This window comes from Gobio gobio (genome assembly GCF_949357685.1).
Source record: "Gobio gobio genome assembly, chromosome: 13".
Classification (NCBI taxonomy): Eukaryota; Metazoa; Chordata; class Actinopteri; order Cypriniformes; family Gobionidae; genus Gobio; species Gobio gobio.
In genome coordinates, this window is record NC_137106.1 from 21,740,539 (window position 1) to 21,764,034 (window position 23,496).

A 23,496-nucleotide genomic window follows, 5' to 3' on the forward strand; every position below is an offset into this window, starting at 1 on the left:
GAGGGAAAAGTGTTATACAAACTTTAATATGGGATTAAAGCAGCAGGATTTGAATCGCAGGCTCTGCATAAGAAAAGTCCTCAAAAGAAAATAGGCTTGATACAGCAAAAATCATTATAACAATAACAGTCATAGAGTACAAATGCACATTCAGTAAGAATGTAGTCGAACTTACTACAAACTAAAAAAAAAACAAATGAATGGGAAACATAATACTTCAGTTTCAACCCTTTGAGAAACTGGGGTTCATCTAAATATTCAGATCACAAACAATACAAAAAAAGATTATTCATATCTTTCCTTTAATCCATTTCCATGCGTTACGTAACGGTACTAGATTGGCATCAGATATATTAGCTGCAGCTACTTGGTCACCAAGCACCAATCGCATACACCATCTGTCCCTGTGGACTTCCACTAGCTACCTCATAAATCAGGGGTGTCCAGGGCTGCTCCTGGAGGGCTTGCAGAATTTAGCTCCATCCTGTCCCAACACACCAGCCTGGATGTTTCTAGTAATCTGGAAGACCTTGATTAGCTGGTTCAGGTGTATTTAATTAGCGTTGAAGCTAAACTCTGCAGGACGGTGGCCCTCTGGGAGCAGTTTCTGTCCTCCCCTTAAAAATAAGACCTTGGCCATTTTACTTTACTGTCTGTGTACATCCTGCAGACCTTCTCTTAAAATGTTTTAACTCCGGAATGTTGCCATGTGGCCAAAAAGTAAATCTGGCTTTGAGAATATTGTTCAGATTTATGATGATGTGCTCCTGAACGCACCTGCATGAAGCCTCTAAGGAGAGATTCAGCTCTCAGTCAGAAGGCATTTCAAACAGCCCGGCTCCTCTGCATAAACAACAAAGCTCCCCAAGTGAACTTCTGTTGTTTTGTCTGCTACTAGAACACACATTACACACGCATCCTACTGTACATGCAGTATTGTGAAAGTGGGGTCTTGGTTTTGTTCTTTGTAGGGGAGCTATATGCAACATTTTAATAACTACACAAACAAAGATAGTGTATACAATTAAATAAATTACCTTTAAATTAATCATAGGACAAGTCAGAGATGATCTTGTGTGTGTGTGTGTGTGTGTGTGTGTGTGTGTTAGTGTATAACGAAACTCTCAAATTTTCCTCTAGTTGCGGACAGTTGGAATTGGGATAGAGGACTATCAAATGGACCAATAAGAAGAGTCCAAGGGACGGAAGTTGGTGCTGAAGGCATGGTTGTAGTATTTGGTGTCACTTCTCAGCTGAAAGATCCAAGCTGGCACAGGTTATCCGTGATGAGGCAAGAAGTGGGGCATATGTGAAAGTGTGTGAGGTACTGGTAGTGGCTGTTGTTATGGTGTGGTTGGACTCAAAGACTGAAAATCAAGGCTGAGCCTCCGTGTTGGGCTCCTTGTCGTAGATGTAGCTACCAACACCACCAGTGTTGACACCTAGAAATCCAAAAGAATCAATCAAACTGGGTTAATAACTCATTTTAACTAATCCGGATTTAACTTGGACATTATCAAGAAATTAAGAAAGCATGACGATGTATAGAAGATCAAAAATTGCTTTATCTTAAATGCTAATAAAGAACTACAGTGATACTCATGTGAAATGTCAGATTATTGTCAGAAAATGAAGCAATAGCTCCCCCTAGAGTTAAACTCTCATGGTACCTTTTGGGCCGAAGAGGACAGCATAACATGGTTTATGGCAGTAGGGCTGGCCATCGTGCTACAACACAAAAACACATTTTAGGATTAATATAAATATTTATTCAGCTATCAAAATTTTTTTCAGTAACACTTTACAATAAGGCCTCTTTTGTACTAACTAACATTAACAACGAGCAATACATGGGTTACAGTATTTATTAATCTTTGTTAATGTTAGTTAATAAAAATACTGTTGTTCATTGTTTGTTTATTATTAAATACAACTTTTTTATTTTACAAATTTTAATAATGTATCAGCAAGTAATGTACTAGAAAGTGTTACCATTTTTTCAATACCTTTTCATTTCTCAAGGCATGCACAGCTAAAAAAAATTGATTGCGTACATGTATATACAGTATGTCATTAAAACATTTCATTGGCTTCTATGGGGACACAGGAAAGTTTATACAAAAGTAATATTCTTTTTGCACAATGTAATTATCACACAAAGTCATTGAGATTCCATTTTTATTACGATTAATTGCACAGCCTTACTCCCAAAGGATATTTTCAACAAACTGGGAATTGTAAATGAAGACTTTAATACTTTGTTAAAGGGATAGTTCAAACAAAAATGAAAATTCTGTCATAATTTACTCACCCTCAAGTTGTTCCAAACCTGTACGAGTCTCTTTCACCTGATGAACACAAAAGATGATATTTTAAAGAATGTTGGTAGTCAAACCATTGGCGGTAGCGATTGACTTCCACAGTAGGAAAAAAGTCAATGGCTAAAGTCAACTGTCTGGTTACCAACATTCTTTAAAATATCTTCTTTTGTGTTCATCAGAAGAAAGAGACTCATACAGGTTTGGAACAACTTGAGGGTGAGTAAATGACAGAATATTCCCTTTAATGGCCTTCATTTCCAGCAAACTGATTTGTTACCTAATGACCCACAGATGCCCTGCGGTTTATTCAAGGTTTCTAATGTAAAAATGATTCTTCATTAGCCTCTTACAGCCATCTATGCCCTTGTACTATAAGCAACCTTTATTTTCCTCTCACCTCTGCATGGCTGCCTGCTGCCAGGGTCTTTTTACATCTTTCACAGCGCAGGCACGGACGATGCCAGTCCTTCCCCAGTGATGTCACCTTCTCAGCTGCCATAAGAATGTAAAAGGAAATGTTATTCTGCTAGCTCCATTACACTTCCTGTTATGCATTCCCTAGAATTAAAATCCAAGCCACAGTATGAAATGTTATTAGGACAGAGAGAAGCATACCAAAATAAACCTTCTTGTTGCATCTGGGACACAGGTTTGCTTCCCCAGAGAAGGTGGTGATGCTTCCAGCTGAAATGAGAGGTGCATGCACTCTGTGATTCAAATAAACACTTTGTAATTCGACATACGTCATATTGCAAAACATTAGAACACAATGATTTGTAGTCAAAGGAAGATGCACACAACCTACAACCTCCATGTTGTGGCCTTTTGTGGACAATTTTGAGAATCCAGCGATTAGATGTCATTGACAGTTTTACACATTCAGCCAGTGCTGATCATAATAAGTCAGTTGCTGCGGATTGCAACTGCTGTTTGTACCTTTAGATGGCGGCCTTGCAGATACTGGGACCCATTTCTCCTGAGGTTTGGGTGCGGCGTCCACGGTGGATGTGGGTGGGGAAGAGTTGGCGGGATTCTCGTACACATATGATCCTGCACCCCCGATGTTCACACCTACATATTAACCAGAGTTTCATGAAAATCCCACTATCATGCAAAATTCACGATAGGAAATGTTTCACATGACTAATTTACATTTGTTCATTCATTAAAATTAGCTAATGCATTGACAAAAAAAATCCCATGCTATGAGAGTTTTCACCAAATTAAATGTACCATGTACATATACAATAAACAAGAGTATATAATCTAACATTAACTTACATTCATAACATTGATCCTTATTGTAAAATGTTGCCAGTAAGTTCTCTCAAAACAAGAACATTCCTAAGCAGAGGGCACTCTTTAAATTCAAGATAGCAATGTTTTCTATGCAACTATTTATTCATGTTTTAAACTCTGTCATGCACTATATGTACCAGAGAGCAAAAATAATTTTATAACCTAATATATCGTATATAAATGGGCAGAGAGCAGAACAGTTAGTTCCATTTCAATAGACCTTATTCAGAGCAGCGCCACACTCTAAAAAAAAAGTCTCGTAATCATAAGGGAACCTTTTTTAGTGCTATATAGCACCAATTTTGGTGCTTCAGTGGTTCTTCAGAGGTGCTATATAGCACCTTAGTCAAAGAACCGGTGAAGAACCTCTGAAGAACCGGTGAAGAACCACTGAAGCACCAAAAATGGTGCTATATAGCACTAAAAAAGGTTCCCCTATGATTACGAGCCAAGAACTATTTTTGGTGCCATATAGAACCTTTTTTTTTTTTAGAGTGCATGACAGATGTGAAAGCGAGGCTGTGATGGATTGACTTACTGTGTTTCAATGGTATCCACTGCTCCTTGATCACTTATTTTCCACAGCTCATGTTGTCTGGAGTTTGTCTACTGAAACTTCTTGGAAATATATTTTTGTGGCGTTTCATCAGCGTAACTATTCAAAAACAGTACAGCCCACTGAAGAGATGTAGGTCTATCCCTCACAGCCTCGCTTTCATTCCCGTTAAAAATCAAAGATGGCTCTGCTTTGAATAAGGTCTACTGTATGTTGATGTCACAGGACTTCGACTTAAAATGCTGAGTGTGTTCTCACCTTTTGGCCCAAAGAGGGCAGCATAGCATGGCTTGTGGCAGTATGGTTTCCCATCATGCTGTGAGGATGTAAAACAGAATTAAAAACAACAAAAAAAACAAATTTCAGACTCAAATTCCTTCAAATCCATCAAAAGACTCTACAAGTGAATGAGTGGGTGTTTGCTGGCGCAAGTTGCTGCTTGTACACTATCCTAAATGTCTAAATGCCACAGACGGTACTTATCTTGGCGTCCACTCCCTGATAACACTCAAAACAGTTACCGTTACATGTTGATGGATAAGGACACCCAAAGTGTCCTATCTATGTGTCTTTGCGTGCTTTGAGTGTTTCTCTGTGTGTGTGTACATAGAAGGACGTGGTCAGAACATTCTTCAATGGCAGTTGCTCCCAGAGCACTTTGGTAAGGGCCATGGCGGGAAAGGGTTGTCATGGGAACCGTCAGACGGCAACTGTGTGACCGTTACAGCTGCGCAGGTCAGGATAAAGGAACGGAAGGGGCAGAGAATAGTGGCCATATGCCAGTACAGAAGTATGCAAGGGGGGGGGGGAAATGTGTAATAAGCCCCACATTCCAACAAAGACTAGGCAGACACCTTCCCACCTCAATTCCCGCGACGGAAAACTTGATGACTGTGTAACATATAAATACTTCTAAAAAAGGCAAAAAAGCTACACCGGCTGACTCTAGTGGTTCTGGTGTAGATCAATCAGGACCCTAAAGTAGTAGCCCAACCAGAACACTAGGAGGGAATTTTAGGACTTCACCAACACTTGCAGTTGCTATGTGCATTAGTTGAACCGCTAACAATAGCAAATCCTGACTGTTCGGTTTCATGGCAGATTGAAAAAGAGTCTTTTGACCCTAAAGCTGCTGTTACACTGACAGTGATTTAATTGCTTTAATTTGCCAGCAGGCGTTCAAACTCTGACTGCAGTATCCAACGGCAGATCACGTGAGCTTCACTATCTGCACTCCCATTAGTAATGACCACATTGAGTCACTCTGCATTGACAAATGGTGGTCAACGGTCTGGTTCATATCGCTTCAGCTCACCCACTTCTGGTCACTTTGTGGCCTCAAATCACCATTAGGCCCTGTTTACACTCATTATTAAGATTAAGCGTTTTGGTCGATGGAATCACAAATGGATGACACTAAATAAAAGGTGTAAACGAGGGGGGGGCTATGGGTGAGGCGAAAATGCTTTGAGCTTGTCCATTTTCAACCACTAAAGGTGGTTGAAAACACATTCAAATGAATTGCTTTCATAGTGTAAACGCTCATATGGTCAAATGCGTTCGAACAGCCGCAAAAGACCACTTGTGCTGTGTTCCAGGCAGGTTTTTGAGCCCGCAAGTTACAACTTAAAACCACGACTCACGACTTTGTAGCGTTCCAGGCAAAGTCACACCAAACTGCCTGAGCGCAAGGAATTGAGGTAGCTAGAATTGTGGTAACAAAGCATGGCGGACCGTACAGGGTTTATGCTCATTTACAATCATGCTTACTCCTTGCTTATTTGAGGGAAACGGAGAAGAAAAACAGCGCATACAGCAAAAGAAGCTGTTATACCTTTTATTTTACATTACTTTTTATTATAAGTTTCATAAACACTGCATCCACAGGGACTGCCATTGTTGTTTCACGGGCTATGGGACGTCAGAGCTCGTAACTGGGAGTACATCGATCTAGTACGAGTTCACGGGTGGGAAGCCACGGGTTCGACTGCTGTTCCAGTGCACTTTCACGGGTAGAAAGTTGGAAAAACACAGGTTACGGGTTGCCTGGAATGCGGCATTACTCTCCACTTACTGATCTAATGCATAAACATTATGGGAAGCGTGCTAGTCAGACAGGATTTAATCTTTGACGGCTGAAGACCCAAGTTTGGTTAGAAGACGAAAAACGTACCAAGCACAAATGTTCTCTCACCATTCCTGATGCCTAACACACACACACTCACAACATGGTCTTGCAACTTTCAGAGCAGAAAATAAAGCTGCTGCTCTCCGAATGTTTTTCCTGTCGTCACGGCGATCGAAAGAAAACATTTACCTGCCCATAGACCCTCCCCTCGAAATCAGGACAGAAGTGGACTAAAGAGACGGATTAAAACACCAGGCATATCGGTTATGCGTTTTTCCTTGTCAACTTTCCTTGATCCGATCAACCAAAACGCATTTTAAAACCAGGTGTAAACGAGCCTCAGTTGTACACCCCTTGACTTCCGTAAATTGCCAATCAAGATTGGATCTTGCGGTTATGAGAGATCTCAACATTTTTGTGTGCATTATGCATTAGACAGACAGTGAATAGTCTGTGGGTGTGATGTTAAAGTCAGATACAACACTTAGTCCACCGGCTCCCATTACAGTTCTCACTGGTCAACCATCACCGGTCATATGGCAGCTCGTCAGCCCACACTTTTCCCAGAAACAAAAATCACATCATGGTAACTGAATCCAAAGTCCCTTCTTTATGCTTCTACTTACCACCCCTATTCCCATAAATCCTCTCACTTTACCCAGCCAGAATCCATTGAGGACACTAAGGGGTGATCATCTTAACCACAGGGTGAGTTCTTGTTCTATCAATGGCCTTAAAGAGAAATGTGCTTTACCAAATCACAAACCCATCTTCATTCCTGTACCATGTAACAACTAACAGAAATCTCATCATAGAAACCTGACCTGCATCCAGATTTAGGCTGATGTGAGTGGTGAGGATGTTAATATGCGTGACTCTTCCTGGAGTAAATGCAACACTCAGGTGTTTCCTACTCTTATCCTTGTGGAATACAGACTCAGGGCAACATGATGACTGAATGATGATGACGACGACGATTCCTCTGGCTCTAAAACATCACAGCCCTGTCCTTTGCCCTCTGCTGCCATTCCGATCTAGACACAGTCATCACAGTGTGATGTAATAGGATGCTGGAAAGGCCGTGGAGATTTTCATTTGGCTCACAGTCATGCACACAGGAACACTCGGGACATACAAAGCTGGCCAAAAAGCTTTCAACATCACTGAAAACGTGCATCATAAGACAACTACAACAGCTTTCCAAAACAGATAAGAAAGGAAAATGCTTGTTGTAGCATGGTGTAGGCTTTGGGACTGTGTGATTTGCCTTTGTATTTTCATGATTGTATCATATTTACCTCTTAAAATGTTTATGTCATGCTAGCACCCAACATTGCCCCCCAAACACACACAATGCCACGTGACAGGCCTCAGTCCTGGACTATTCAAATAGACCACTGATCCTCTGATGGAAACGCGCGGTGTCATAAAGTCAATACTCTGTTTGAGTTTCCCCAACTACTGCAGAGAGGTAGTGTGTGATCTAGTAGTGAGTCTTACCTCAGCATGGCTACCCGCTGTCAGGGTCTTACTGCAGCGCTCGCACTTCAGACAGAACTTGTGCCAGTCCTTCCCCAGTGATGACACCTTCTCAGCTGAGAGATGAAAAGAGAGAAAGATTGATTTTTAAACTTTTTGATAAGAAAATGTGAGTTTGCACATGAAAAACTTCTTGTCCAAAACTAGGGTTGGTCAGTGGTTGCCAAGTCACTGTAATTATTAGAAAATTGCAATTGCGGCATTGCTATGGGATATCCCCCCTATTTTTCATATACATAATACTAATGGTTAAAACTTAAGGTTGGGTGCTTGTTCAAATCCCTAACTCCGAGTAGTAATAACACTGATGCTTGTCTTAGCGAACATGTGAGACGCATAATTAGTGTGCAACCTCATATAGACGTTACTTCTTTCATTCATATGTAACATTCTTGAGCATAATTTGCTTTGGTCTTTATAATAGACTATGGCTGCATCTGAATGCATTCTTTCCTACTACACTCACCAAAAGGATTATTAGGAACACCTGTTCAATTTCTCATTAATGCAATTATCTAATCAACCAATCACATGGCAGTTGCTTCAATGCATTTAGGGGTGTGGTCCTGGTCAAGACAATTTCCTTAACTCCAAACTGAATGTCAGAATGGGAAAGAAAGGTAATTTAAGAGCGTGGCATGGTTGTTGGTGCCAATCTGCTCAGTTACTGGGATTTTCACGCACAACCATTTCTAGGGTTTACAAAGAATGGTGTGAAAAGGGAAGAATGGTGTGAAAAGGGAAAAACATGCGGCAGTCCTGTGGGCGAAAATGCCTTGTTGATGCTAGAGGTCAGAGGAGAATGGGCCGACTGATTCAAGCTGATAGAAGAGCAACAACCGAGGTATGCAGCAAAGCATTTGTGAAGCCACAACACGCACAACCTTGAGGCGGATGGGCTACAACAGCAGAAGACCCCACCGGGTACCACTCATCTCCACTACAAATAGGAAAAAGAGGCTACAATTTGCACGAGCTCACAAAAATTGGACAGTTGAAGACTGGAAAAATGTTGCCTGGTCTGATAAGTCTCGATTTCTGTTGAGACATTCAGATGGTAGAGTCAGAATTTGGCGTAAACCGAATGAGAACATGGATCCATCATGCCTTGTTACCACTGTGCAGGCTGGTGGTGGTGGTGTAATGGTGTGGGGGATGTTTTCTTGGCACACTTTAGGCCCCTTAGTGCCAATTGGGCATCATTTAAATGCCACGGCCTACCTGAGCATTGTTTCTGACCATGTCCATTAGGGGTGCACCGAAATTTCGGCCACCGAAAATGTTCGGTTGAAAATGGCATTATCGGTAAAATAAAAAAATAAAATAAAGAAATAAAAAAAAAAGCCGAAAACGTAAACCGAAAAAGAATGTCACCCGCCCATCCCATCCGTGCGCAAGCGCTTAGGTTTCACTCACGTTTGAGCGGTTATCACGCAACGCGTCTGCCTATCAAAGATTAAGCATGTCAGCGGTATGAGAACAAATAGAGACGTATCCAGCTGAACTACCCATTGCCAGAAGCGACAATCCCTTTGACTACTGGCGAGCATAGGCCGCTTTCCATTGCTTGCGCGGATTCCATGCAGGTATTTATCTGCCCCTAGCAGTGTTGCAAAGTCTGCGGTTTTCCTGCGGGATGTTTTTCCATGTCCGCGGATTGAAGCGACCCCAATTATGTGATATTTAGACCCAGGAATGCGAATATGCCAAAAAACACATATTTTACCCCCCAAATGCAATTTTTCCGGGAGAACAGAGACAGTGAGAGACTATTAAGTGCAACATCTCATGTTCTTAATGAGAACTATTCTGTGATTTTGTGTGCAGTTATTCAGATAATTGTGGATCTGTTAAAAAACTATTTTATTTGATGGAACATAAAATTTGAAGAATAATATTATTTGGTATTATTATTTATATTTAAAAATATTTTAGGTTTTGTTATGTAACTTAAAAGTTTGATTATTCTATTGGTTCCTGATTTTTTTTGTTTTTTTCATTTCAGATCCATTAAATTCAAGCAATTATATATATATATATATATATATATATATATACATTTTTTTTTTAATATAAATATATTTTTTACATACGTTTTTAAAAAGAAGCCATTTTCGGCTTCAGTTTCGGTTTTCGGCCAAGTGCATCCTAAATTTTCGGTTTCGGCCCAGAATTTTCATTTCGGTACATCACTAATGTCCATCCCTTTATGACCAACATGTACCCATCCTCTTATGGCTACTTCCAGCAGGATAATGCACGAATTTGAGTTCACTACTAAAATGGCCCCCACAGTCACCAGATCTCAACCCAATAGAGCATCTTTGGCATCTTTGGGATGTGGTGGAACGGGAGCTTGCACGAAGCTTGGATTTGCATCCCACAAATATCCATCAACTGCAAGATGCTATCCTATCAAAATGGGCCAACATTTCTAAAGAATGCTTTTAGCACTTTGTTGAATCAGTGCCACGTAGAATTAAGGCAGTTCTGAAGGCGAAAGGGGGTCAAACACAGTATTAGTATGGTGTTCCTAATAATCCTTTAGGTGAGTAAACAAGTGGTACATGTCCAAATTCTTATTATTCATTAAACAGTACCACTACTACTGGCGAGATTCTGAAGTGCACATCCAACAGACATTTTACTATCCCATGAGGCCACAGGAGATGATTTGTGAAGTGAAGTGAGGCAACTCACCGGTAGGCCACATGACGATGACACGACGAATGTCCGGATTACATTCATACTATATAGATCTCACATTTTAAAATGGTTAAGTACTTATTTAAAAAGCATCAACTCAGAGAGTATGCAACTTTGAAAGCATTCTATGCATCATATTGTGTTGCTGCTGATAGTGAACCTGCCTGTAACCACACCCATGAAGGTCTCATCTAAACGTGGGTAGGATTTTTTTAATATAGTGTATGTGGATTTTGAGGCTCCTTCCACTCAATTCTTAATGGCTCCTGATTAGCTTTGAATGTGCATTGGAAACTTCCAAGATCCTAAAAATATGTACCAAAGTAAATAGTGCATTTCCTCAAAGAGCCTCTCCCTGCCATGAAGACAACAGTAAGCGAGAGTCTCCACACAGCATTATTAATGGTGGATTTGTATAGTTTTCATATCCAGGCTAGCTTTATGTTTTTGAGGATGTGTGCTGGTCTGTGCATTTTCACTTTGACAATCAATGTGAGATCATATTCCATAAAAACAATGAAAAGCACTAGCCTCATGATGAGGGATCACATTGTATTACTCTTAAGCAGAGATGTGTTGACGAGCGAGCAACACAAGGAAATGCAGTGGTGGGGGGGGGGGGGGGGGCACATCTAGACCCACTTCTCCATTTCCCCTCCTGTCCTGTTTCTTCAGGGGGGTCCCAGAACACTTCCTTAGACCTAATATTACTCTTTCCATTTATATACCTTGCTCTCAAGACAATGCATAACACTGGCCTTCTGGGACAATTCTCTCACTCTGGAGGAAACACCTTCGCTTATCAAAAAGGAACACAATCGGCTGGAGAGAACAGTTCATTTCCTCCCGTTTTCCTCTCCTTCCTCGCTTTCCCGCCTGGAAAAGCATTGCTTTTGTCCGTCTCTCGGGGGGTCTAGGTCAGTACAGCAGAGATCAGTTTCACCATCAGGGGAGGAGATTTTATACAGCTAAAGTAAAGCAAAAACTCTTAGTACTTATACCCAACTATATCCACACATGGAGGCGTAAGAACAATTTGAAATGTGTGGGCACGGCTCTTTAAAAAGTGTGATAATCTCCAGGACATGTAGATGCTGCAATATACAGTATACTGTTGCAAAGGCGTTTCAAACTTCTTTTTACCTCTAAGCGAAGAACGAAAAGAACGTTGCTGCGAGTATATAAATGCCTTTACTGGCCCAAGTCAAATTTGTTCACCCTCCAGTTCTGGACTCTATAAATTGTGTCACTCCTTAAATCTGAGGGATTTTTTCACATCTTATTTTACGTCAGATAAACATTCTAAATTTGATTGCCTAGAAAAGTAGTAGCACAACTCTCCTTACCCAGCCACAATTTGAGGAATCATTAAGGCTTTTCACACTGCGCTTAACCCTGGGTTATCATCGTTCTAAACACTGCTTTTTAACCTTGGGTAAAGGATTTCACACTTGTAATTTAGATGTGGGGTTAGCACTGCTTTTTACCCGGGGTTATGAAACCCTGCTCTGCATTGCAGTGCCGAACTTGTACAGTGTGAAACGATACAGTGTTAGAATGTCACGACTAGATGCTTAGCAACCGACAACCTATCGCGTGTCTTATATTCACAAGCTTTGGGCAGTCACGGAAACAATGCGCAATGTATATAAACAGTCAGAATACCCAGGATTACTGCCAACCCTGGGTATAGTATGAGCAGTGTGAAACGTGAATAAGATAACCTAGGATTCAGTTTTATAATGACGCAGGTTTAACTATTTCAACTGTGAAAAGCCCCATTGATGTCCGGTGCACATTGATATAGCTAACTTAGCGTCATGGTTTCATGCATATATATAATGTACGATTAGGGGTTTCGAATTTTAAGTTAAAGCTGCGGTCCATAAGTTTTGCCTCTTTGTCGCCATCTGTGTTTGAAACCTGCAATTGCAGTTATTTGCGGAATGATCATCTTTATGTGGGTTGTGCATTGGCATGGCTCATCAGCGCAAATTAATCTAATGTTTTGAGGAGTATGTGTGGCTTGCTGTCAGTCATCGCACCGGTGTGGATACTGTACTTCAATATCACAGATTCTACATCTTGGAAGTATGACCAAAATAAGAATTTTCCCTTCAAAATGTCATCTGAACAAGTAAGTAACATGTCTGTCACTTGTTCTGGCCAACTGAGAAAAAAAAGCATTACAATAAATCCCGCTACCAATGCTGATTAAATCGAAATCGCTTCGCTGACATCACATCAAACCGTGCACATTTTTATTATACTTTGTTCTGAAATTGTTAATGTTACCAACATCAGCATTGCGTGACTGTACATATAAATTTCAATTTCCGTACAGTCTAATCTTTTGCTTTTGACTACGAGTGAATCTCCAATTGTCACTGATGATTGTCGTTTGGACCTTTCTGGATTACAATCTGCCATCAAAATGATATGTTTAATTATTCCAGCTGCTGTGAGAAAAGGCTATAAATGATCCGCCACCTGCAGCATCCTCACGTGATACCACTACTAGCCAGACGACTTCTTTATGTATACAGACGTGATGTAATGACGCAAAGACATGCTTGAATTTCCTGCGGAAATCCACCAGTACCATTCAAATTATAACACATCATTACAAGCTTACCGGTGTGAATCGGGCTAAGGTAAGGAATTTTGAACACTGGCTATTTATGTACTTGCTCAAATTGATTTTGGTTAATTTTTCACTCCCCCCCCCCAAAAAAAAGTTACAGACTGCAGCTTTAAGTACTATAAACGTAACCCTATAAATTAATTCTTAGCTCACACTGGAGAGACAGAGGCCCAGACAGTATAAATCACTGGTATTATAGCAGGAGGATAATCCAAGATAAGTGAAATTTCACAGTCAATGGCCCAACTGGGTGTAGTGAGAACGTCTCCACGGGGAAGAAGCCAATGCCACTGAGTACTATACAATGATAAGCGTGGTGGTGTACGTGGTGGTTAACGAAGTTCAGATGCACAGAGCTGCCATTAAAAGGCTTCCGTTGTTGTACAAGTGTGAGGTTGCTGGGGAGACGTTTCAGTTATTGGTGTTGTTTTGCATGGGCGGAGGGGATCGCTAATCGCTCATCAAGCTGAAAAGACCCCTGGACAACCTCCAGTCACAGTCTAACACACATTCCCCTACTACGGCCAAAGGAAATCAGTGTCTTGGGTGGTATATTTACAAGCAGCTTTGTCCGCAGAAAAATTGCAAGCCTGGTTTCTGTTTTCCAATAGAAACAGCTATAGCGATATCCTAACAGCACTGTCATCTCGTACGTCCCTGAGGGGATCCATTCGACCGGAGAGGGTTTCATTAGGGAGTCAGGTTACCTTGGATGCGAGGCGTAGATGCATGAGAGCCGTAATGGATGGTTATGTAAGATTATACGAGAGGCTGCAATACCTCCCAATGTCCAGCTCTAATGAGCTCAAGCAGAGGTTAGAGTGCAATGTGTACACCTGATCGGAGATAAGCAGCATATTGCTTTGTTTTATACTGCAGAGGTAATCTCTTTAGTCCTGCCGGTACTGCCTGTAGAGGCAACATCTCCCGTGAGCCATCAGATCTCACTTGTGTTTTGTTTTCTCTCAGTTTACCCCATTAAATCAGATGATAACACTTCTAACACCGGGTCAACTGAACTGTGAGCAACACAGAGGTTTGTTTAATGTGTTCTAGCTGGGGCGCGAAGGGAGGATAAAAGAAACCCTCAGCAACTTCACACGAATGAGCATGTGCCATCTCGGCAAAACAGATGCAGGTTTGGATGTGGGCTAATGAAACCACACTATGCAGTCAGCTATCTTTTCAAAGGCAAATCAGTCACAACAAACCACCCTCTCTACCCAACGAGAGTCATATGAGATTTAATGAAGTCAACAATACAGAGCAAGATTTATGAACCTGATGTCGCATAATTTAGTTTTTCTGTAAACATGTCATGCCCAATATCCTGGGGTTGTTCCAGAATAGAAGTCCTGCTCTGCCAGAAAACTCAAGCCGTGAGAGACATGCATCAAATCAATCTCCATTTAATAATTCTTATTGAGTTTGTCACAACATATGCCTCCATCACTCTGGAACATTGGGACACTGTATTTGTAATAATTAAACGTTTCTCTTTAGCCAGCATTGCTAATCATTTTTTTTAACTGATGTGATTAACCATTTTCTACACCCCTTGCTAATTCAGACAAGCTTTACAGAACATATATTGTAAGAGAGCTGTAAGATGAACTGAAGAAATACCACTTGTATCCTCTCTGGGTACCTTGCGTCTCTATTATAAATGACCTGGCAACAATGTTTTTTGTAAACATATTTTTTTCTGTAAAAACTGTTTAAAACTATCCATCCATAGGCTTAAATTTGAAAATAAAAGCTTTTCTATGAAAACGACCAACAACAAAAGTTGTTGAGGGAGAATTAGCCAATAATTCATTTATTTTTGTATGATTATTTATGCTTTGACCTTTATTATTGATAAGGCAGTTGAAGCAATGGCAGAATGTAATAGGAGAGCAGAGGAGAACAGACCACATGCCAGGACTTGAACTCGGGACACACAAACGCTACATGTCCCACAAGGCTATGGCTTCAGTAAATAGTTTTAAGGTGGGATTTAGTGAAGGGTCAATTAAGTTGGTTCAAGCTAGTTCAGTACAAGGATGTAGTCAAAAACAGAAGATTTATCCACCTTATTTTTAACATAAGAGTGGGCATGGCCATTTTTAAAGGGGTCATAAAATGAGAAATCAACTTTTCATTCAGCCTTTGATATATAAAAGTTCACCGTGATATAAGAATATCCTGTCAGGATATTTTATTGACATCAGGCCTAGCCAACGCTCAATCTCAGAATGTGCCAAGCTGTGACATCAGAGTGTGGTAAAACACCGCCTTAACAGAAGAACAACGCCTGATTCTTTAGCCCAGCCCACGACTCTTGCAAGAAATGTAACATAAATAACATAGGTCTACGTGGAGCTAAACCGGATCGAACTTCCAAGCAATAAACATCCTGCATAGGCTCATTCAGATTCCAATATCATGAATGCATGGATGAACTTTATTTTGAATGAAGATCCAGCTCACGTGGGTAAGACATTGCGCGTTTGTTCCTTCATTTCACCACAGATTTGTTTATAAACAAGAGACTGGATTTGCAGACAGGAGGATATTACATGAATGAATGAAGCAACACACTAATGTGAGTAAAACATGTTTTTTTTATATGTGACAGTATTGCATTGATACAGATCGTTTGATATCTATTGATTATGGTGTACGTGTCTAACTGAACATAACTTAGCACGCGGTCACAGGCAGGAGGATCCTTTATTTGATGTGTAGTTGGTTCATTGTCCTGCTATTCGTGATCAGACTCAGACATGTGGGCAAGGGCTCGCAAAGCCCAACGTTCCGGAGCTATGCGTTTTCCAGATGGGCTACCAAAAAATATCACCAGCTATCTTAAATAGTGAAATAACATTCCTTTCTCTATGAGAGTTATTCACTCTCTTGACTTGATATTTGAAGGAAAAATACAAAATCGCAAAAGTTTTAATCATGCTAATTTGTCTGACTCTGCAATGAGGCTTGTGCGTGCACGTGTTAGTGATGCACGGTTCGCGGTTATATCCACCGATCGGGTGGGACAAGTAATAAATAAATAAAAATAACATTCCAATTAATTGCAGGTGGATGAGAGATAAATCACTGTGTTTGTTTGATAAAGACATTTTACGAGCCCTGACGAATCATTCCGGTTGTCATTTCCCCACACGCTTTCAAAACAATTCCCCACGTGTACACGGTTTAGTTCAAAACGCAGCACGTTTGAGATTGTTTATGTCCGCTGATGTGAATAAGAGCCTAAATTAAATCTGTTCATAATCATATAAAATGATCGGAATTTGGACTAAACCGCTAAATTCATATGGATTTGTTTTAGGATCTCTTTATGAACTTTTTGAAGCATCAAGTGGTAGTTTCATAGCGGTCTATGGAGGGACAGAAAGCTCTCAGATTTCATCAAAAAGATCTTCATTTGTGTTCCAAAGATGAATGAAAGTCTTGCGGGTTTGAAACGACACAACGGCGAGTAATTAATGACAGAATTTTCATTTTTGGGTGAACTATCCCTTTAATTTAGAATAATTGTGCATAATGTATAAGATCAGGAATGTGCATAAAGTATGGTCATGTTTGAGGGTTCATGAAATGTTATATCTAATGCTCAGTCCTGCACTAACTACAAGGAGAGAATGATAAGAAAGGTCTGTTATATGCTGACCCTGGCTGAGATGTAATCACAAATAAACAGCACTAGGCCTCAACAACATTTACACAGCTGAACACCCTACGGGCTCCACAGCAGGAATGCACTCTGAAACCTACTCCATCATCTTCAGCAGAGACTTTCTGTATGTTAAAATTGATTTTATAGAACTGAAAAAGCACAACAATATATATATATAAAAGAAAATAAACAAACAAGTACTTAATGGGCGGCACTGGCTAGACTTTCACTCTGAATTGTAATTGGTATGCAAGTCTCTAACCAATTAGGATTCAAATGATGGGCAAAATGACGTGTTATATATCTGTCTACTCACTGTGGTCATACACATGAAAATCAATTTGAAAGGCATGGACAGATTTGCGTCCACTTCATCAACCATTAATGTGGACCCATCTGTTCAGAGAGAGAGATCACTACTGTGATACCGTTCACTCTCTGGCTGTATCCTCTCTCATACTGCAAAAGCAACATGCGCGCCATCTGGTTTCAACATGGCGATTCGCTTTGAGTCACTGATTACAGCCTGACCCGCTATAGCCTTGCACCTGAGGGCCTGCAGGCCATAGTCAAACCAAGATAAAACTGGGTAAAATCTTGCTCAAATGTACACAAAATCATTACATGGACTTCCTGGCTCCAATAAGCAGGGGGATGATTGCTGTGGTTAGTTCCCATGGTCCTCAGCTTTTTCAGACTATAAATAGCACACATGCTCTGAGCTCAAATCATATAGCTCTGTTAATGACCCTACTTTTCTATGATGGCAAACAGTGCCTTTCTGTGAGACCCTGCCCATAACCATCAACTCCTGAAAGGCAGTTCCTTCTCCAAACAAATCTCAAATAGGCGTCTGATTGCGAGCTTGGTTTTCCAATTTGCAGAGGCTTGTAAATTTCCTTACAGTAGTGCGGAAAGGCTGGGTGTGGTTTAGGCCCATGCTGCACAGATGTGGCCCTTCTGACGCAAGGCACAGCACAATGTCTGTCTCTTCAGTCTAGCGCAGTTTCCTCTTGATATAAATTAAGCAACCTCATGATTTTCAGTAGTCTGGTCTGAATGAGAGCTGCAAGTATGTCTGCTCTGAGCTGCTACTGCATTGCCCACGGCTGTCAGTACAAATCAATGCTGCCTCGTGGAGCTCAGCCTCACTCAGTTTCCCCACACAGTTCAGTGGTTGGGTGAATATCAAGAAACCTGCCAGGAAATGATGAACATGCCAGGATCATGTTGTATTCCAAAATCAATTGTTGCTTAAGAAAATCTTTTGCATTGTAACTTTTTCATGAAAATTAGGCCCAACAGTTTATAACTATAATGTGAAAAATATTTATATAATATACATTATAAATATATCATTTAATTTCAGTTTAAGGCATTTATTTATCTATTTATTTATTATGGCTGCATTTTCTGTAATTTGTGCTGATTTAGTAAAAAAAAACAAAAAACTGAATATTATAAAAAAAGAGAAATTGTCATCAAAATCAGCATTGGAAAATAATAGGAAATGCTGAAAAAAAATATTCTTCAAGATGTCTTACTTTAATAAGAATTTTGAGGTAATGTTAATTGTCATAAAAATAGAGGCCAGAAACAAACAAAAAGAAAGAAAATTAAAAAAGAAAACCCATAGATCTAAAATAAGCATCATTTTAATTATGCTTCAAATAATTGTGTTTTTTGCCTTTTGATTTTGTGGTGAAATCTGACCCAGACATTTATTTTTGTAAGATTCACCCAGTTAGAATTCAGATGTTTTTAATTCAATAAATTCAAATAATACATTCATGGGTTGATTTATGAACAATCTAGAGGGGAAAAAAAAAAAACACAAGCAGTATTACATTTCCCTTGATGTATCGCCAGGTAGAACAAATTTATGGAGACAAATTATGGGCCTTCGGGTAGGTCGAATTAGAAATAATGTGAGTTTAAAGACTAGTCCTTTAAAACAAGTATAATTACATTATGGCTTAGGTCTTTCTTCTTGCTAACCTTGCAACAGGAGCAAAAAGAAAAAAAAAACACCATCTTGTAACTATGGTTGAGGTTCGTGCCTGCCAGGAATCCTGACAGACAAGGAGAATGGCCCCGAATTCTGTCTCCCAAGATTATGCAATGCCCCTAAACAGTAGGCAAAAAGTGGCATTATATAACAGATTCTGCAGATTCAAACAGCTTGTGAGGTAGCCATCTGGAAAACACAGGGTTTTATAATGGGAACAGCCAGTAAAAGTACATGAGAGAGTTACAGACAGAAAAATTAAAAATAAAAAGGAAAAGTGAGGGTAAGAACATATTGTGGTATGGGCAACTTTCCATTAAACTAACAGGAGGACAATGAGTTCTGTCTGTATTTAACAGCCAAAGGATCACATGATAGAGATGCCCTCTCACACTTCGATGTGATTGGCATCTAGGAAAGAAAGCATTCTAAACTTCTATTCAAGGAGGAAAACAGTGAAAAATATGAAAGGTTGGGGAAAAGTGAAGACAGCAGAATCCAGATCCTTTTGATATGATGCAAGTGAGCGCTGTCTACCATTAATATCGCACATGATTTCATTCACATAAACGTTAAAAATTTGTTGCAGGGTTTACCTACAATGCTGCTTTTGTTTAAGCATAATTGCTTCCAAAAGGCGTGTTGTGTACAGATCTGGAAATGGATATAATGCAGATAATATTTTGCAGAATATACAGATTCAGACGTTCCACCCATTTTGAATTGAAACAAAGTATGAAAAAAAAATGGGAAAGCACTGATTCCATGCAAAAAACAAAGCTTTTAGGCTTATTCTTGTGCAAGAAAACCCACAGCATCTGCTAACAGCTGTCCAATAAATGAATGACGGTTCAACCGAAAGTTTGCAAAGTTTCCACTCAATACAGTGGCTTACCATTTAGGTTTGAAACAGGATATAGTCAGAAAGGAATTTACAGGAACACATGCACTGACTCCAACAAACTCAATTTGGAAATACCATCCGGAGCAGCTGCGTTTGCAAACAAAAGAGAAATTTGGTAATACTGATCTTTTTTAATGATTTGTATCTCGCATTTTATATTGAATATACTATGATAAATAAATCGAATATTACTAAATATTTTTTATTTTTGATAGAGCCTTTTAATGTTTTCCACTCATTCTACGTCTAGACTGTGGAAATGTGGATTTGGATGCAGCCTTCACCTTCACCCTCAAATATTCCACTCGGTGACATTTTCATATTCAGAGGAAAGCACTGACTCTGAGGACCAAAAGAGGAGAACCGCACCCCTGCTCTTCCACAGCTGTATGGAATGTGTCTTGGCTTCAACGTGAGTCTAATAAAAGCACAGTCACCCACATCTCAAACAGCTCCCTCGTGACGTAAACTGAGGTCTTGGGCGAAACCCTGCATTGTCCTTTCTTCTGCACTATGGCATCATGAACCACTAGAACTGGCTGTGACGTCAGCAACATGTACAACTCGGCTCCAATAAAAAATTTTTTTTTTTAAATACAGCAAATACTGCATCAAAACTAGCCATCATGACTTGAGAACCTGTGTTTTAAAGGGTAAGTTCACCCAAAAATGAAAATTCTGACATCAAGTTCTGCCGTTCCAAACCAGTGAACAAATTCCATCTGTACTCTCCATAGACAGCTATGCAACTACCACGTTGACGCTTCAAAAAGTTCATAAAGAGAAGTAATCCTTATGAATTGAGCGGTTTAGCCCACATTTTCTGAAGGAACACGGTCGATTTATATGATGAACAGATAGAATTTAGGCTTTTATTCACATATAAACATTGACCAGCGAACATAAACAGAAGCTCAACTGTACATGCGCAAAAACAAATCTCATACGTTCTTGTGGAAGCTCAAACGTGATGCGCAACACGAGAATGAACCTCATTGGTTCTCGCATGTCAAGCAAGCATGCTTGAGCTTCCATTTACTACAACGGATGTGCGAGTTGACGAATGTTTATATGCGAATAAAAGCCTAAATTAAATCTGTTCCTCATATAAAGCGATCGTCTTTCTTCAGAAAATTTGGACTAAACGCCTAAATTCATATGGATTACTTTTACAATCTCTTTAAGAACTTTTTAAAACATCAAAGTGGTGGTTGCGTAGCTGTCTATGGAGAGTACAGAAAGCTCTCAGATTTCAGATCTGAAAGATTTGTGATCTGAAGATGCATGAAAGTCTTACAGGTTTGGATTGGGACAACATGCATGTAAAAGATGACAATTCTCTTTTTTTGGGTGAACGAACCCTTAAAAACAAAATAGTCATTTTTTGTATTTGACCCATGTAATTTTTTTTTATAATTTTGCATGTTGCTGGGCATATGAGGTTGATGGGAATATCAATATTGTAGGTGTCTGATGTGAAATCTTGATCCTGAAGCAAAACCAGCTCTCAAGCAAGAGATATTTCTGCCCACCCACTAGACACAGCCATGGAAAGAGCTGCACTTGCTTTTATATAACAGCACCTCACTCACACCATTGATTCAAAACCACCCGACAGCTTTATTGGTCGTGTGTTATGCTTTTCGGTTGACACACAGATTAATACAACATAAATAAGAGCTGAATAATCATCTCAGTTTCCACTACACAGGCTCTGATGAATTACCTTATAAATATGAGAGCAGGGATGATAAGGTCAAGAGGCAGAGAGGCTATTCAACCATTAAATGGATTGAGATATGTGTATGAGATATATAGGTATATATATATAGCAGACATTAATGCTCACCAGAAAATGGGTATAAATGAAAATAAGAGGTTCATTGTGATCTTTCAGCTCCCCAAACTTCCACACCAATGCTGTATTATTAAAAAAAAAAACATTCAAGTCTATAAAAGCAAAGTACAGCAACTTTCAAGGTTTCATTTTAGTGTTTAGGCCTATAAAATAGCTGTAAGATAATGCTAGTTTAAAAAAAAGAGAGAGAAAGGGTGATTGCAACATAACTGCAGACAGGACTTAGACACAACTGTTTATTATTAGCGTTACAGAAGTGGTCAATAAATTGTCTGAATATAAACTGGCTGATATTGCACTCAGCAGTCTGAAAGTAAAAATCTGACTCTCAAAGGTTATATTTTTAATGTTATGTATGGTAGCTACTTTCCACAAAAATTAACGTCCACAAAAGCTTAAAAATTATGCATTCTTCTGAAAATGTTGATCATCAACCACAAAAACTAACTTGTCTATGCAGCATTGCATATATCTAAATACAGCTTACATCAATGATTTGTGAGATCTTGGCATTTTCTACACAAAAATAAAACAATAAATAATCAAGACGTCTAAAGTGGAACAGGCCAAGTATCAGTTCAAGGGGAGGATACAGACAATTGATTTGTTTTGAAGCTAGTTAATTTTCAAAGTTAATTTTGTGCGACACAATAATTAATAAAACATATCTAATGTCTTCTCGCATCCCAAAAAGCATGTGTCCCTGTAATGCTTTGCAAAAGTCACCGGACACCAAAGTGTAGGCTATACCGTATTCATGGAGGGCGCCGCATCTCTTCGTCAGCAAGTTCAAGATTATTTTCATTTTGGAGAGGAAAGCGTAGTAGAAAGTATAACTTAAGTCCTGATGGCGAGTGATTAATGCTTTCTATCACAAACCCTAAGCTGTTTAAATCGTTTTTTTATCAACACCTGTGCAAACTAATAATCGCTTTCCTTGATTATACAGCGTGGATATCATTTATTATACCAAAACATAACGGTGAATGTGTTTAAAAAAGAGGTAGGCTACAGAATAAACCAGAAACGTAAACTTACCAAAATACACAGTCTTTTCGCATTTAGGACACTTTGAAGCCATGGTGAATTCAAACTGGATTCTCTCACAAGGTTTGTCTTGCACGCGCTCAAGCCGACCAATGGCTGAGAGCTGGAGCGCATCTCTTATCCTACTGAAAGCACCGCTCTGTATTTGCATTGCCCCGCCCTCTCTCACAGGTCTACTTTGAGCGCTTCATTCTGACAGCTTCTCTCATTGGTCAGGCAACCGGTCAGTCACCAAGTGGGCGGTGCCGTCTGGCTCAGCTCTGCTGGCAGGGGCTTCTGTCGGCTTACTTACGCTACTGCCAGTGGCTCTTCCTTTCTACATCCTTCAACGGGAATGTGAAAGGCGTCCAACAATAGCTCCTTTCACTTCTCATGAATAGGGATTCTTCAGCACTTGCCAGACCGTTACTACTGGAAATCAGTGAGAGAATGATATTGGCAAGTCCTAGTCATGCTTACAACACTTCTCTTTTTGTTTGGATTGAGGTCACTATATGGCAGTATTACATTTTTGACTAGTTTACATCACCGTTCCGCACACCCAAAAATGTCTGCCACCACGTCTTTTTTTAGACTCAGATCATTGCGAGCTCTTTTAGACTTTTGCCTCAACCACGTGTCCACGTCTTTTCTCCCTTGTAGCCTACTCATCCGTCAGCACCACTGAGCAGAGGAAATGTGCACCTTTCCAGACTCTACACCCGTTCACAGTTACACACAACCAAGTCCCGTTGTCTTCCATAAATCTCTAAATTGCTTAGTCTACTACTCAAATAAACCCTGACTAGTACTCTTGTGAAAGTGCCT

At 39.9% G+C, this 23,496-nt stretch overlaps 1 protein-coding gene across 1 annotated transcript; it reads right to left on the reverse strand.

The window, feature by feature from the left end:
* Window positions 1-22,915, reverse strand: crip2 (cysteine-rich protein 2). The gene is made up of 8 exons (XM_079833526.1): window positions 22,681-22,915; window positions 7,805-7,899; window positions 4,435-4,492; window positions 3,258-3,392; window positions 2,937-3,005; window positions 2,719-2,813; window positions 1,671-1,728; window positions 1-1,442 (listed from the first exon to the last, which is right to left on the reverse strand). The coding sequence occupies exons 1-8, from the start codon at window positions 22,838-22,840 to the stop codon at window positions 1,375-1,377; spliced, it is 738 nt and encodes a 245-aa protein (XP_079689652.1). The 5' UTR covers window positions 22,841-22,915; the 3' UTR covers window positions 1-1,374.
* Window positions 22,916-23,496: the final 581 nt, after the last annotated feature.

Bases quoted from the DNA above. Each gene is read 5' to 3' on its own strand.
- crip2 (XM_079833526.1), bottom strand. From the start codon at position 22,840: ATGCAAATACAGAGCGGTGCTTTCAGTAGGATAAGAGATGCGCTCCAG. The intron at 4,493-7,804 runs GTAAGACTCACT...ACATCCTCACAG, and splicing joins CAGCGGGTAGCCATGCTGAG to CATGATGGGAAACCATACTG. The intron at 3,393-4,434 runs GTGAGAACACAC...GTTAATATGTAG, and splicing joins TGCCCTCTTTGGGCCAAAAG to GTGTGAACATCGGGGGTGCA.